Here is a 15,424-nt window from a genome sequence, read left to right as displayed (position 1 = left end):
CAGTGTTTCCTTCATAGCATCAATGGGCCAACATGCCATACTTGTAAGAGATCCTAGGTGGGCATCAACATTCATTGGAGATACAATTTTATTTTATTTAAAAAAAAAAAAGAAAGAAAGAAAATAAGATCATGTGCAAATCATGCATACACATAACAAAAATGTCCAGAAATGCTTCAAAGCTAAGTTGTCATCAAATATGTTAAGGAGTTGGAAAGCAATGATGGAGATCAAATCTCAATCTCAACTTCTTAGCAAAAAATTTGGCAATGGATACTATCAAGATAAAGTGACTATAGTGAGCAAAGGGCTGGAAATGGAGCTGGTGAAGATCCTTACTGCCTTTACAGTAGTGGATCTCTCAAATAACCAATTTCATGGGGACATTCCAGAATCGGTTGGGAATTTAAAGTGGTTGGTTGTGCTTAACATGTCCTCTAACCATTTCACCGGCGAATCGTCTGGATGACTCGTGGGGTGAAATTGGATAGAGTCCATCTATTAGATAAGCTTAGATTTTTGTTGGTGGTCCATCTAATTGAAAACTATAGTTTAAACAATTTAGTTTGAATTATACAATTTCCAAGTAACCTACATATCATCAATAGTACCTTCATACTCTCTAAGAGTATCAATGTATTTCTCTAATATATTATCAGAATTTTGATCTTTTTGGCACAATATAGCTGAAGCACATGTATCAGACCATTGAAAGATGAACCAAAATGGAAAGATCGAGGCCCAATGCATCCTATAATAATACACTAGACTGTATTTTAGAGAGTATTAATTAAGGTGGGCTGTTTTGGATGAAGCTGATTTTATGTATTTTCCCTTCAATCAGGTCTCTTTGACCTTATCAATAGGTTGGATGGCAAATAAAATTACGTTGGGCCCAAAGGTAGTTTCTAATGGTGGGCATTAGATCAACATTGTTTCCTGTAGTGTGTTTCACTTTAGATTTGGATCTGATTGAGTTTTGGGACTGCATCCTAAAATGGCCTGGATTCCTCCATGGTATGAGAAAATTGAATAAAAATAATAATAATTTCCAAACTCTTTTTTTTTTTTTAAAATTTTACTTTTTTTATAGCTTGTTAGTACACCCCACTGTCAGTTAACACTTCACTGTTAGCCACCCCCACTAGGGAATCAATACCAAGACTATTGTCAGTTAACACCTAACTCATTTTTACAAGTAAAGCATCAATCTATGTGGCTCAAGAGGAGAATGTAAGACTATTGTCTGTTTAGTGGGCCATCATAGATCAATGATTTGATTAAATAGATTGAACCAAGTTGTTGGATCTTAACTAATGAGCATGTTTGTTGGCTCTATGATTTGATCATATCCTACATTATATGGGCTGATCATAGACACTCATGTGGTGGGGTCTTAGCAAGTGTGGGCATTCTAGAAGCATAGAGACTTGAGGGCTAAGGAACCTTGATGGGCTCAATGTTCTTAAGAGTCCCCTGTATATAGAAGTGTTGGTCCCCAAGCATCTCTTATGTCTTCCACTTCTTCCCTATCTTGAAAATGATGTAAAGGGAGAGAAGGCGAGCAAGAACAAGCCTCTGAGCCTCCTCAAGATTCAACAACGACCCAACATCTCTTGGTACGCATTTAGTTTATTAAACTCCATGGTATTGATGCAAAGATATTGTTGGTTTACATGGTCCAACACTCTGCCCAAGTATGACATCAACCACAAAATGGATGGTTCGAATCATTTGATGGATGTAATATTTAGCTTACTTTCTATCAACTATGAGCACAAGATGTGGACAGTCTGGATGCAGATATACAAATTCATGGTTGATGAATTTCCACAATTTGGTTATTTGTGAAGTGCCTAAGAGAAGATTGCATTAATGCCCTCTAAGAAGTTGGGGAATGGAAATGCATACATCACAAATAAAAAAGAAAGCAAGAAAATCCACAGAATCATCATTTGTATCCTTGTAATGCTTGTATATCCCAGCAACTTTAGAAGCCACATAGTACCATTATGGATTGTGGTACATGCTTGAGATCCAAACCATCTATCAGTTTCTCTACAAGCGATCACATATACTAATGTGGCATATGCATGCAAGAATCCAAGCATTCCATCAAGCAGGCCCTGTGTGTATATTCCCTCGTGAAAAGATCAAGCTGTAGTTTTCATGTGGGCTATGCAAAGTGTACCTAACAAATAGATGACCGAAGAAACTTGGCCGAATATCTTTCTTTCTAGTCATCCATTTGTTTCATAGACTAGTGTACCCGATGGGGTACATGCCTATTTTGGTGACAGAGCATATAAATGAGCAAGCCCACCTGATGGGGGATTTCTTGTTTGGCACACATGCGAATTTGAGAGATGTGGCAGCTTGTAGAGAGGCTATGTGTACGCTTGTGGAATTAACAAGGTCCGTGTTACTCGGTCTAAATTTGAATTTCGTGTTTGTTACTAGCATGAATATGAGCCTGTCCGATAATGGTGCTGCCACTGTGAATGAGGAAAAGGTGACTCTGTTAGACAGTGAGAATCACAAAGAGATTAATGCTAGTGGAGATCAGTTCCCTATTGGGAGTAGCGACAACCTGATAGGTGCTTTGGTCGAAAATCCCTCTATTCCTTTTCAAGCTGACATGGGTCTTGATGGGACTGTCATTCTGAATTCAATGACTAGGGAAGAGAAGATGCCAGTTGATCATCCAGCAGGTGATTCTAGAAATGATGTTCAAGTTAGAGAGGAAGATAAAGCTTGTGATTTAGGAAACCATGTTGAAGCTGTAGGTGAAGAACATACTGCAGCAAATAGTAATAGTTATGTCGAATCCAAGTTACTGGTTGAGGATCATTCCTCTGTTTTAGAAGGCCAAAATCCAGATGCTCTTCCCATCAAGAAAGTTGGTCATCCCCTGACAGCTGCTGCAGGAGACGGTGGTAACTTGGCTGTGATGGAGATGGACGAGAAAGCGATGGATGAGGTTAATTAGACTCAAACAGCTGTAGGGAACATAGAAAAGGTGATGACCGATGAGGTTGATCAAATTCAAGTGGCCACTCATTCTACATCAGATGTGGGTGGAGACACGAAATGCAAAAATATCGATCCAGCTACTGGGATCGATGCTGTTCCAAATGAGAAGGCCATGGAATCAGATGGAAAACTGGTGGAAACCATTGCGAGTTCTGAACAGGCAAGCATAGAACTGGATAGTGAGAGAGTGCTTTAATGCGTGAGTATGCAGATGCTGAAAAAAACTTGCTATTGACCGTTTGATGTTCTCGGAATTCGATAAAACCATTGATTTAACATTCTCTTCATAATCTAAAAGGTCCATCAATGTTTTCTTCACAATATCCATGGCCCATGAAACAAAATCCTAAAATCCCCAAATCCCCAATTTGTAAAATTAGAAAAACTTAAATTTAGGATCCACATTCAAATCTGTAAGCCCTAAAATCCCCAAATCCCTAAATGAGGGTCCATATTCGAATTGGAAATCTACAAATTACTAAATCCCCAAATTCATAAATCAACATTGAGATTGAGAGAGATTGAGAGAGAGAGAGAGAGAAATACCTCGCAGTCGAGGATGGGCAGGGAAAGAGAGAGAAGTGGAGTCGTCCGAACGAGTCCCTCACGCAGTCGAGGATAGGCAGGGAGCGAGAGAGAGAAGTGGGGAGAAGATAGTGAGAAAGGAGCAAGAGAAGATAGAGAGAGAAGTGGGCGCGAGAATGAAAAATGTAGCGGGCGGGCTCTTTTGTTTTTTGTGCGTGTGGCCGCCAAATTGAGATGAACGGTCATGTTAGGGGCTCCGTGTGGCCCACCATGATTTATGTCATTTATCTATGCCTTCCATTCAATTCAAAGAATTATTTAGGGATTTATCCCAAAAAATGTGGTAAATGGAAGACTCACATGGACCACACACAAATCAACCAAAGGCACTTAATCTCCATTGTTTCCTATGGTGTGGTCTACTTAAGCTTTAACTTTATCTAATTTTTGAGCTAACACATTAAAATGATTTTTCAAAATGGATGGACGGCTTAGATTGAACACAAAAATTGTGGTGGGCCCCCCATAGAACTTCTAAGAGACCATCAATACGAGCAAAGGCTACGGATGATTGGAGTCTTTAGCTACGGATTTAATCCATAGTAATATAGCTATGATTTATATCCGTAGGTAAAGACTCCAATCATCCGTAGCCTTTGCTCGTTTTTTTAGTAGTGTGGGCATGTGAGGCCATAAAACGGATAGTTTTCTCCAACAGCTAGAAAACGACCATGTGATTTATTTCCCTGGACCATAACCCCCAGCCACCAGAGCCTATAAAAGGAGGGCCTAGATGGGTTTCCAAATCATCTCTCAACCCACTCCAGCAGACCCATATGAATTAAGCCTAAGTCACTCTTCTCATATACAGTAGTAATTCCCGTAGTATAGCAAGGTGCGTCTGAACCATTGCTTGAGAATTAGACCAGAAGAGTGGTCTAGAATGTTCATCTGAACCAGTAGTTGTTGAAGATCAGTAAAAAACAGACCAGTGCAGTGGTCTAAGTTCAAAATATTCTTCTTCTCTTCTTTCTTCTTCTGGGATTTTTTCCTTTTTATGTATTTCTGCCAGACTGTGTAACAGAGTTCCATTAGTGGGCCTTCGTGTTTGCTGAATGCAGACTCACATTAGGCTCGTTGTATCCTAAAAGTGGTTTGCCTGTAACCTATCAGCATACTCAATCTTTTGAGTAGGGGTAAATAACGCTTTAAGGATAGCGTCTCAGACATGCTTCAGCCTATCCTTAGTATAGATCATTTTGATTTTCCAGGTTCTATATTTTACAAAAATATTATAATTCTGTATTATTTATAACAATCTTAAAGCGTTATTTGTAATGGATGATGACAGTGTTTCATCCATCAAGCTGATGAATCAGGACTTGATACATCTTGATCGGTTCGATGGAACCAATTTTATAAGTTGGCAAGACAAGATGAAATTTCTTCTGACGGCGCTGAAGATCTATGACATATTAGATCCAAATCTGCAAGCACTACCTGAAGCATCTGACACAGACACACCTGAACAGGTGGCTTCCGGCACCAAACGAGCTGAAGACGAACTCTTATATAGAGGACATATTCTGAATGCGCTCTCCGACCACCTGTATGATCTGTACCAACAGACGTCATCAGCAAAGGAGATCTGGGCTGCTTTGGAGTTCAAATACAAGGCTAAAGAAGAAGGTACCAATAAATTTCTCATCGTCAGGTATTTTGACTTCAACATGGTAGATAATAAACCACTGCTGCACCAAATCTAAGAACTGCAGCTAATAGTAAACAAAATCAAAGCAATCAAAATCGATCTTCCTGAATCATTCCAAGTTGAGGCTATAATCGCTAAATTGCCACCGATGTGGAAAGACTATAGAAAGAAGTTGCTGCATAAAATTGAGGATTACACACTGTAACAAATCCACAAATACCTCAGAATTGAGGAAGAATTCCGTAACCGCGACAGAAAGAATAATAACGGGAATGCCTCGTCCAAGGTACATGCAGTAGAAAACACTAATAACAAGAATCCCGAGAAGGATGATTCCCTAAAACCCAATAATGAAAAATTCAAGAAAAATGCTCAAAAAAAGAACGAAAAGTTTAAAGGCTCATGCCATGTCTGTGGGAAATCCGGGCACTATGCTTGAATATGCCGATATCGTAAATCAAAAAAAGAGACAAGTGCAGTAGAAGAAGGCGATATTGTGGCTATGATCACTGAGGTGAATACCATCCAAGGAAAAGTTCCAGGTTGGTGGTATGATACTATCGCTACAATACATGTGTGCTACGACAAATTAGCCTTCAAAACCTATGAGGAATTGACCTATAGTCAAGAAGTCCAAATGGGTAATGAGGTCCAATTGAAGGTCATCGGCAAAGGAACTGTCAAACTGATATTCACCTCTGCGAAGAAAGTGATTCTGACTAATGTACTGCACGTCCCAGACATGAGGGCGAAACTTAGTTTCTGGGGATCTTCTGGGAAAATCAGCTGTAAGGGTGCTGTGCGAGTCAGGTAAACTGATTCTGTCTAAGATTGAGAATTTTTTCGGAAAGGGATATGCTTATAACGGAATGGTCAAGTTTTCTCTAAATGAAAGTAACACTTCTACGTATATGGTTGAATCTGTTGGACTGTGGCATGATAGACTAGCCCATATAGGGTATAGTACCTTGAAGTTTATGGCTAAGAATGGTTTAATCTCATACATAGATAATAAAACTGAAAAATGTAAAGTGTGCATACGATCCAAAATGACGAAGAAACTTTTTCCAAGTGTTGAAAGATTGTCTCAAGTATTTGATCTTGTGCACAGTGATAGCTGTGAGTTAAACGGCATTCTTACTCGTGAAGGTAAATGGTACTTTATAACCTTTATAGATGATTGTTCTAGATGTGTATGTTTATCTATTAAAGAGCAAAGATGAAGCATTGAGCATGTTTAAAATATATAAAGCAGAAGTAGAGAATCAACTAAATATGAAGATAAAAATTCTCCATAGCGATAGAGGAGGAGAATACTTCTCAAATAAATTTAATAACTTCTATGAAGAACATGGACTGATACATCAATATACAGCACCATACACACTTCAACAAAATGGAATAGCTGAATGGAAGAATAGAACATTAGTAGAAATGGTCAACTCAATGCTAACCAGAGCAAAGTTGCCACTAAGTCTATGGGGTGAGGCACTGCTTGCAGCGTGTCATATTCTAAACAAAATTCCATTTAAAAAATTTAAAAAATCTCCATATGAAACATGAAGAGGTAATATCTAAAAGTGTGGGGGTGTCTTGCATATTGCAGAACCCCGGATACAAAAAGATCTAAGTTAGGACCAAGAGCTATTAAGTACTCATTCGTAGGGTATGCACAAAATAGTAAAGCTTATAAACTACTAGACATAGAGTCTAATACAATAATAGAATCAAGAGACGTTGAGTTCTTTGAGAACTCACTATCCTTGGAGTTAAAGGATAATGAAATCCAAACTCCTAATAGAGAACCAGATAGCACAGATCCATAAATAGTGGAAGCTCCCGTTGAAACTCGTAGGAGTCAAAGGACAAGAATAGAGAAGAGTCTAGGAGATGACTACATACAATCACAACGCATCATTTTCCATCTTGTAGAAGGAGATAGAGAAAATGTTATAAGAAAAATACCTATAGTGATGACTATAGAAGATGATCTTAAAACATATAAAGATGTTGTATCCTCTAAAGACTCAGCTTTCTGGAAAGAAGCTATAAACTATGAAATGGAATTTATACTATCAAATCAAACATGAGAACTAGTAAACTTATCTCCAGGTTCTAGACCCATAGGTTGTAAGTGAGTATTTAGGAAGAAATATCACACTGATGGGACTATCCAAACCTTTAAAACTCGACTAGTAGCTAAGGGTTTTAGACAAAAAGAAGGGATAAATTACTTTGACACACTCTCCTATAGCTAGGATAACATCCATTAGGATATTATTTGCGCTAGCTTTCATACATCATCTTCACATTTACCAAATGGATGTAAAGACTGCATTCCTGAATGGTGACCTTAATGAGGAGGTATACATGGAACAACTTGAAGGTTTCGTTCTACTATGAAATGAAAACAAAGTATGTAGATTAGTTAAATCTTTGTATGGATTAAAACAAGTACCAAAACAGTGGCATGAGAAGTTTGATTCCAAAATACTATCTCATGGTTTCATGCATAATGTAGTTGACAAATGCATATACTCTAAAGTAGATAGTAGTTGTATCATTATTATTTGTCTATATGTTGATGACATGTTAATAATAAGTAATAAAATAGAAGGTGTGACTGAAACAAAGAGGTTTCTATCTTCCGTATTCAAAATGAAGGATCTTGGACAAGTTGATACCATTCTAGGTATCAAAGTTAAAAAACATTGTGGGGGTTATGCTTTGTGTCAATCTCATTATATTAAGAAAATACTAAACAAGTTTAACCGTCTAAATATAAAGGAAGCAAAAATCCCATTTGATCCAAGTATCAAACTAAATGAAAATACTGGAAGAACAGTTACACAATTAGAATATGCGAGTGCTATAGGGAGTCTTATGTATGCTATGCAATGCACTAGACCTGATATTACATATGTTGTAAGTAAACTTAGTAGGTTTACTATTAACCCCAGTACTGAACACTAGAATGCAATTAGTAGACTTTGGTTACTTAAAAGCAACTAAAGACTTAGAACTATTTTATTCAGAGTTTCCTACCATATTGGAAGGATATACCGATGCGAGTTGAATATCAAGTGCGGGGGACAATAAGTTTACTACAGGGTGGGTGTTCACCCTGGGAGGTGCAGCTGTATCTTGGAGATCCAAGAAACAGACTTGCATAACGTACTCGACTATGGAGTCTGAATTCATAACTCTGGCTGCAACAGGCAAAGAGGCTGAGTGGCTAAGGGATCTTCTATTAGAAATCATATTCTGTGTAAAGCCTATATCGCCTGTGTCACTACATTGTGATAGTGAAGCCGCCTATAGCGCCACTTATAATGGTAAGTCTAGACATATTAGTCTTAGACATGATTATGTCAGACAATTGATTCGAGATGGAATCATTACTATTTCCTATGTGAAATCAAGCAATAATCTTGTAGACCCTTTTATTAAACCTCTACCGAGAGAGGTAGTAAAGGCTATATCTAGAGGGATGAGGTTGAAACTCTTCAACCAAAGTTCCACCAATGACGGAAACCAACCTAAAGTTAGAAAATTCCTGATTTTGAGTTTAATAGGTAAGAACAAGTCACTGATATGTGAAAAGTTTTCAGTACTAAATTTTATAACCTCATCCATAATAGATAAGTGCTGAGCGTTACGATAAAGGATTGAGTCTTAGAACTCTTAATGAAATTCAGTCTAAAGGACAAGTGTCTTATAGTAACAAAGACACTAGAAGGATTTCACCTATATGAACATAGAGATGGTGCCGTTTCTCACGAGAGTTAGGAGTTTTCTCTTGGGATCGTTCACGAATTAGGATAAGCACATGGCCATTAAATGTGTTGAGCAAGATTGTGAGAACTCTAACAAACACAATGAATATGTGTGTGGTTTCTCTGACTCTGTTATCTAGGAATAACTGGTTCAACGCTGCGGCTACCAGTCATTTCGATAGAGTTTTGAGATACTTACACTAAAGAAAGATTAAAGTCGAAAGATATCTTTCTTTATGAATATAAGCTGATTATTCTAGCAGAAATGTTTAATCGAGAAAATATATTTTTAAAAAACCAAGTGGGGGATTGTTGTAAAAAATATTGATTTTAATAAAATATATTTTAATAATAAAAAATAATATGTAATATATATATAAAATTGTTTGGAAAAACACCGTTTTATGAGTTTTTTGGGAATAGTCCCACATTGGAAAAAGAGAAGAAGAAAAAGTACTTTATATGAGAGTGGTAGAGTATTATGATACTTACCTACATGGTACAAAAGAGAATGGAACTTACGTATTCCAGTGCGTAGCATTGGAACACCCGCGCGCGCTCGAGCTCGGGCACAGGCTCGGGCTCGGACTAGGTCTCGGGCACGAGCTCAGTGCGAGGGCAAGGGCATGTGAGGCAGTGTGGCGGTAGAGGCGCTAGTGGTGTACTTTGCACTTCGCACGTCCGCATCATGTCGTAGAGGGTCTCTTCTTCGTGACCTTAAGCGAACCGGAGCGAGACGTGTGTGAGTCGTAGTGCGACTAAGTGGCTAAGGCAGATAGATGGTTGGATGAAAATCTAGAGGACTGAATGAGAGTCCCTCTAAATATATAGAGGCTGGAAATATAGTTGTTGCATAAATGTGTAACAACTATGGACTTGATTGCAGGAGTTATGCAGAAACTATTGCATGGCTAGCCCAACAGCTAGAAAACAACTAGCTGCTGTGTCACAATAGTCAGCATGTAGCAGATTAATGACCATGCACAACAGTCAGAAAATGACCATAAAACGGTTAGTTTTCTCCAACAGCTAGAAAACGGTCATGGGATTTACTTTCCTAGACCATAACCCCCAGCCCCCGTAGCCTATAAAAGGAGGGCCTAGATAGGTTTCCAAACCATCTCTCAACCCACTCCAGCAGATCCATACGAACTAAGCCTAAGTTACTCTTCTCATATACAACAGTAATTCCAGTAGTATAGCAAGGTTCATCTGAACCATTGCTTGAGAATTAGACTAGAAGAGTGGTCTAGAACGTTCATCTGAACCAGTAGCTGCTGAAGATCAGTAAAAAATAGACCAGTGCAGTGGTCTAAGTTCCAAATATTCTTCTTCTCTTCTTTCTTATTCTAGGATTTTTTCCTTTTTATGTATTTCTGCCCGACTGGGTAACAGAGTTCCATTAGTGGGCCTTCATGTTTGCTGAACGCAGACCCACATTAGGCTCGTCGTATCCTAGAAGTGGTTTACCTGTAACCTATCAGCATACTCAATCTTTTGAGAAGGGGCAAATAACGCTTTAAGGATAGCGTCTCAGACGTGCTTCAGCCTGTCCTTAGTATAGATCATTTTGATTTTTCAGGTTCCATATTTTACAGAAATATTATAATTCTGTATTATTTATAACAATATTTGTGCTTGCACTTCATGAATGGGCTCATATCCCACACACGTTGTCACACATTGGTGCATGTGAGAAAAAGAGCCCCCCTAATTTACATGCGTGCAAGGGTTTGGTGTTCCAAGTGCTAGTTGCATAATCTGATGGTCTTATTTCACATCTTATTTTCACAACATGTGTTAAATGAGCCACTCATCTGGGTAGCACGCTCAGATTCTTCACTGTGTTATCTTTGTATAGAAACTGATGAAGCTTCTAATACAATATTAGAATGTAAAACACAACAACCCAAGAGTTCAATTAGGATTTGAAAGAGTTCCATATCCCAGTGATTCAAATGTCATTAATCACACCAACTAACATAAATGAATTAAAAAAAAAAAAAAAACAACAACAACTGGCTTTCATGAAACCAAGCCCACAACACACTCAAAAGAACCATAACATACACCTACCAAGTGAATGACAACTAAATTTTCCTTTGTTTTTTTTCCTTCCCTGTATAACATTCTTTTCACACAAAAAATAACCTATACATCTATTTAGGCAAGCTCTACAAAAATAAAAGGAAACCATCACTATTATATGGAAGAGAGGTATATAGAAATAACATAAACAAACAAAATAAGACAATAGGTGAGAGGTCTAAGCACTCAGACAGCCTTGACAAAGCTGCCACACAAACTATCAGTCTAACCAACAATGGGCAAACTCAAACACCCCCCCAAAAAAAAAAAAAAAACACAGCCTCTGAACTAAAGTAGAATAGCCTTACAAACCCGAGCACAGGACCAATAGTAAGCTCCACATCTTACAACAAGAAATAATGGAAAAGGGCTACCCTCGTATTCAACAAAATATCCAACATGCGCAAAAGGTGGGTAGACTTGCATCCAACAAAAAGACCCCACACATCCATAGCATAATATCTCATATTCTGCATCCAAGAAATCCCCCATACATTCATAGCACAAAACAACTATTCTGCCCTCCAAATAACAATGCAGCTAACAATGACATTAAACCCGTAGCCCTCCAAACTGCAATATAATTAACAACTCAATATGTAATTACTAGAATGTTGAACAAAAACAAAACCATACACATTAGTCAAAATATTTTTAAGCTTATGTGCCAAGAAAAAAAAAACATTAATACATGCTACAACAATTCATTCCTTAGGCGGGCGCTGGTCCTCAAATGATTTTGTTGTTACTAGTTGATGCCTGTTTGGCACCCACAAGGGGCAGATGGTGTGCATTCATGGATCCACCAGTGCCAACTATGCAACTCATTGCCACCTTACGATGACCAAGTAGTCCATGGCTTCCACTAGGTACTCCAAAATAACTCTCGCTAGTAACAAAGCTACCCTCACAAAGAAATAACAAAATAACAGAATCATAGTTCGTGAGCATGTGTTGTGAGAACCACATATGATACATTTTAGTTTAAAAAAATCACAAATTTACCTGAGATCTGATGCTTAAGGAATTTTGTTGGTATACGTTAATATTAGGTTGATGGTACCCATAATAAGTCACCGGTAATCCAAAAGGACTCACCATAGGAACTTTTTGACCTTGGTATGGAAAAACAAAGTATAAAAAATAATAATGTGGATAAGAAATGTTATGACAAGTTTAGTAAATAAAATCTCAATAATACTTGATTGACTTGGCTTAGTTGAGAGATTACACTTGGACAATGTGAAGGGTGAAATGAAGAAAGTTGAAAGATATTTGGTGCTTGGGTTAAATCATTTCTCTCTTGATTCATTTGTAGCTGAATGGATTTGGTTCAGGATTTTTTCTTCCTTCCTTTATCTAGAGGATTTTTAAATGTACGGCGATCACTTACAATTCTAGGCTTCATTTTAATCCCACTTACGGTATACAAGCAGAGACTATCAACAAAAGTAACTTCATTATCAATTGGTTGATGATGAACACTTTCAATATCTACATTTTCATCATTAATTTGAGATGTCATAATTGGCAGTTCATTGCCAGTCGATTGATGACAAACAATTTCAGTATCTACATTTTCATCATTAGTTGATATGTCATCAAAGGAAGTTTCTTGATCCCTTGTATACACTCTGTCAATTCATCATGAAATTTGTCTGAATATCTGCCAGCAAAATCAAATGCATCTTCATATTCCGCAGTCATTGAAGCAATTTTAATAAACTTGCAACACAAATAGCTATAACGCTTCCCTAAAGAAATCGTAAGATCACCTTGTATGGTAAACCCAAGATGGTCCTTCACAGTACCAACCTTTGATTCTCTTTGCCATCTCTTCAAATTATAATTGGAAGGAAGCACCTTTATATTATAATAATCCAGAACTTTTAGTGCATGGCTACATAGTATCCTGACAAACTCAAATTTCTTGCAACTACATATGACGGTATTGTTTGATGTGTCAAATTTGACAGGACGGCCTCCATCTTTGTCATTAAGAACAACTTGAAACTCTAACATTGTATCAAATTCACCACTTTTATTAATTGTATGACTAAGAAACTTTTTGTACTCATTTTGAAACATTTTAAATACTTTCAGAGTGTATGCTTTTGTTGCTTCTATCAACATCTCCACATCAACATACAATATTAGGGTAGTTTGCCTTATTTTGAAATCAGCTTCCAATTCTCAATATCGTCGATCAGCTACAACTCGTTCATAATGTGTGAAGAAACACAAAAGATTGTGTTTGGAACTTAAATATTTCTTCAAAATATTAGTCATGCTTTCACTCCATTGTGTGCTCTTCATATCAGCGCAGAATGTATTTTTGCCATAAACCAAAGCCCATTTGTTTCTTTCTTTAAACAATGCTTGTAACCATTTATTATGCATCAAATCATATTTCTCAAGCATATTATTCCATGTAATTAGAAACTCTTCCTCTTCTTTATAATCATACACACACCTACTGAAATCATATTCAAAACTTTTTGAACAATGAAATACATTACTAAGATGCTTTGCAACATTTTGGTAGATATGCCAGATAAATAGACAATGGTTTGTTTTCGGGATCATATCAGCTATTGCATTGCGCATTGCAGCACATTGATATATTAAGATTGTCATTGGTTGCTTTCCAGACATTGCATTTAAAAAAGTTTCAAACAACCACTTAAAAGATTCGGTTGTTTCATCATATAACAAGGCTGCACCAAATATGACTGTTTATTTATGATGATTTACCCCAATAAATGGGGCAAATGGACGGCCATAACTATTTATTATGTATGTAGTATCAAAGCAAATCACATCCCCAAAATAGCTATAATCCATTATTGACTTTGCATCTGCCCAAAAAATATTAGTGATTTGATCATCTTTATTTACCTGTATTGAATTTTAAAAAAAATAGATTCTCTACTTGCATTTTTGTAAAATATTCTAAAATAGCTCCTACAGCTTCCCTTTCCATCACTTTCATTTGCTTTTTTCGCAAGTAATTTTTGTAATCAACAAGTTGGTATCCCAAATTCTCTCGGCCTCCAACTTGCTTGCTCATAAATGTCATAGTTGCTGATGGTATTATGCCTGAATTATTTGCCATATCTGCTACAGCTGATTGAGCATCAGTTAAACATCGTTGTGACCTTAACATGTGTACTTTTGATGGTGTAACGACTTCATGGTTATGCTCCACAACAAATTTAGTGACACTGAATCTACCATTCATCTGAAGCCTAATAGTCATTTTTCCTCGACATCCTGTTCTTATATTTGGACGTTGATACTTTACCTGATCAGTTCGTTTATCTTCCTATCTTCGACCTTCTTTATAGTTACAAAATGTTGTTTGTGTCATGATACCATTATCTGATTTGTTACATGATGATCTTCGAACACTAAACCCTATCTTCTCGACATATTTATTATAAAACTCATATACGCTCTCTTCAGAATTGAAATCTATTCCAAGGTTTGGTTCATCTAATTTCTCACCCATCTCAACCAAAACTTCCTGTACTGCTTCCTGAACATGATGACCCTCTTCAACATTGAAGTCCAATCTTCGACATGATTGGGGAAAAACTTGGCTATCCAAGGCACTCATGTCATCCATTTACCTCTAGTACCAATATAAAATTGTCAAAACATAAATGTAGATACACATATGCAATAGTGAAAAATCTAGAAAAAAAAGGCAATAATAATAGAAAAAGTAACAGTGTGCCATTAAAAAAAAAAACCAAAATTGCCAGTGTATTTATCTAAATACTGAAAGTGCAAAACCAAGAATAAAAATCATAAAATAATTCATGAAAGTAAAAAAGTAAGCACACCTTGTACATATTCCTATAGCAAATGCATATACACAAAATCCTTAGAGCTTTCACTTGATTAGGGGTGGCAATGGGCCGGGTTCGGGTTGGATTAGGATCAACCCAAACCTGACTCACTTATTAAATAGGCCACAAATTATTGTCCAAACCTTGTTCCATGACGCATTATCCTATGGCTTGACCCCACTTGCACGTGCTGGATATGGCCATCAATGGACTAGGCTTGGGCCAAGCAAAATGAGTAAATGAGTATCTTGAATAAGGTCATTCTAATAGGTTTGCCAGAGTGCCAAAATCTTGGCCCAAAAGCCAAGCTTGGACCATTGATAGCCCTCATACTAATTTCACCTGAAGTTTGCACACACAGAATCCATAACATCGATCTAAAATCTGGACGGGCCATGAACAACTAAAAAGAGGGTTGTCGTCTTCTTGCAAGGACT

At 37.2% G+C, this 15,424-nt stretch overlaps 1 protein-coding gene across 1 annotated transcript; it reads right to left on the bottom strand.

The window, feature by feature from the left end:
* Positions 1-12,705: 12,705 nt before the first annotated feature.
* Positions 12,706-13,155, bottom strand: LOC131218195 (protein FAR1-RELATED SEQUENCE 1-like). Its single transcript, XM_058212875.1, has one exon. The coding sequence runs from the start codon at positions 13,153-13,155 to the stop codon at positions 12,706-12,708; it is 450 nt and encodes a 149-aa protein (XP_058068858.1).
* Positions 13,156-15,424: the final 2,269 nt, after the last annotated feature.

Source organism: Magnolia sinica, chromosome 11, assembly GCF_029962835.1.
Source record: "Magnolia sinica isolate HGM2019 chromosome 11, MsV1, whole genome shotgun sequence".
NCBI classification, from domain to species: Eukaryota; Viridiplantae; Streptophyta; class Magnoliopsida; order Magnoliales; family Magnoliaceae; genus Magnolia; species Magnolia sinica.
This window is presented reverse-complemented; position numbering and strand designations above follow the sequence as displayed.

What these genes read in the sequence shown, in the direction of transcription:
- LOC131218195 (XM_058212875.1), bottom strand. Translation starts at nt 13,155, where the DNA reads ATGTTAGAGTTTCAAGTTGTTCTTAATGACAAAGATGGAGGCCGTCCT.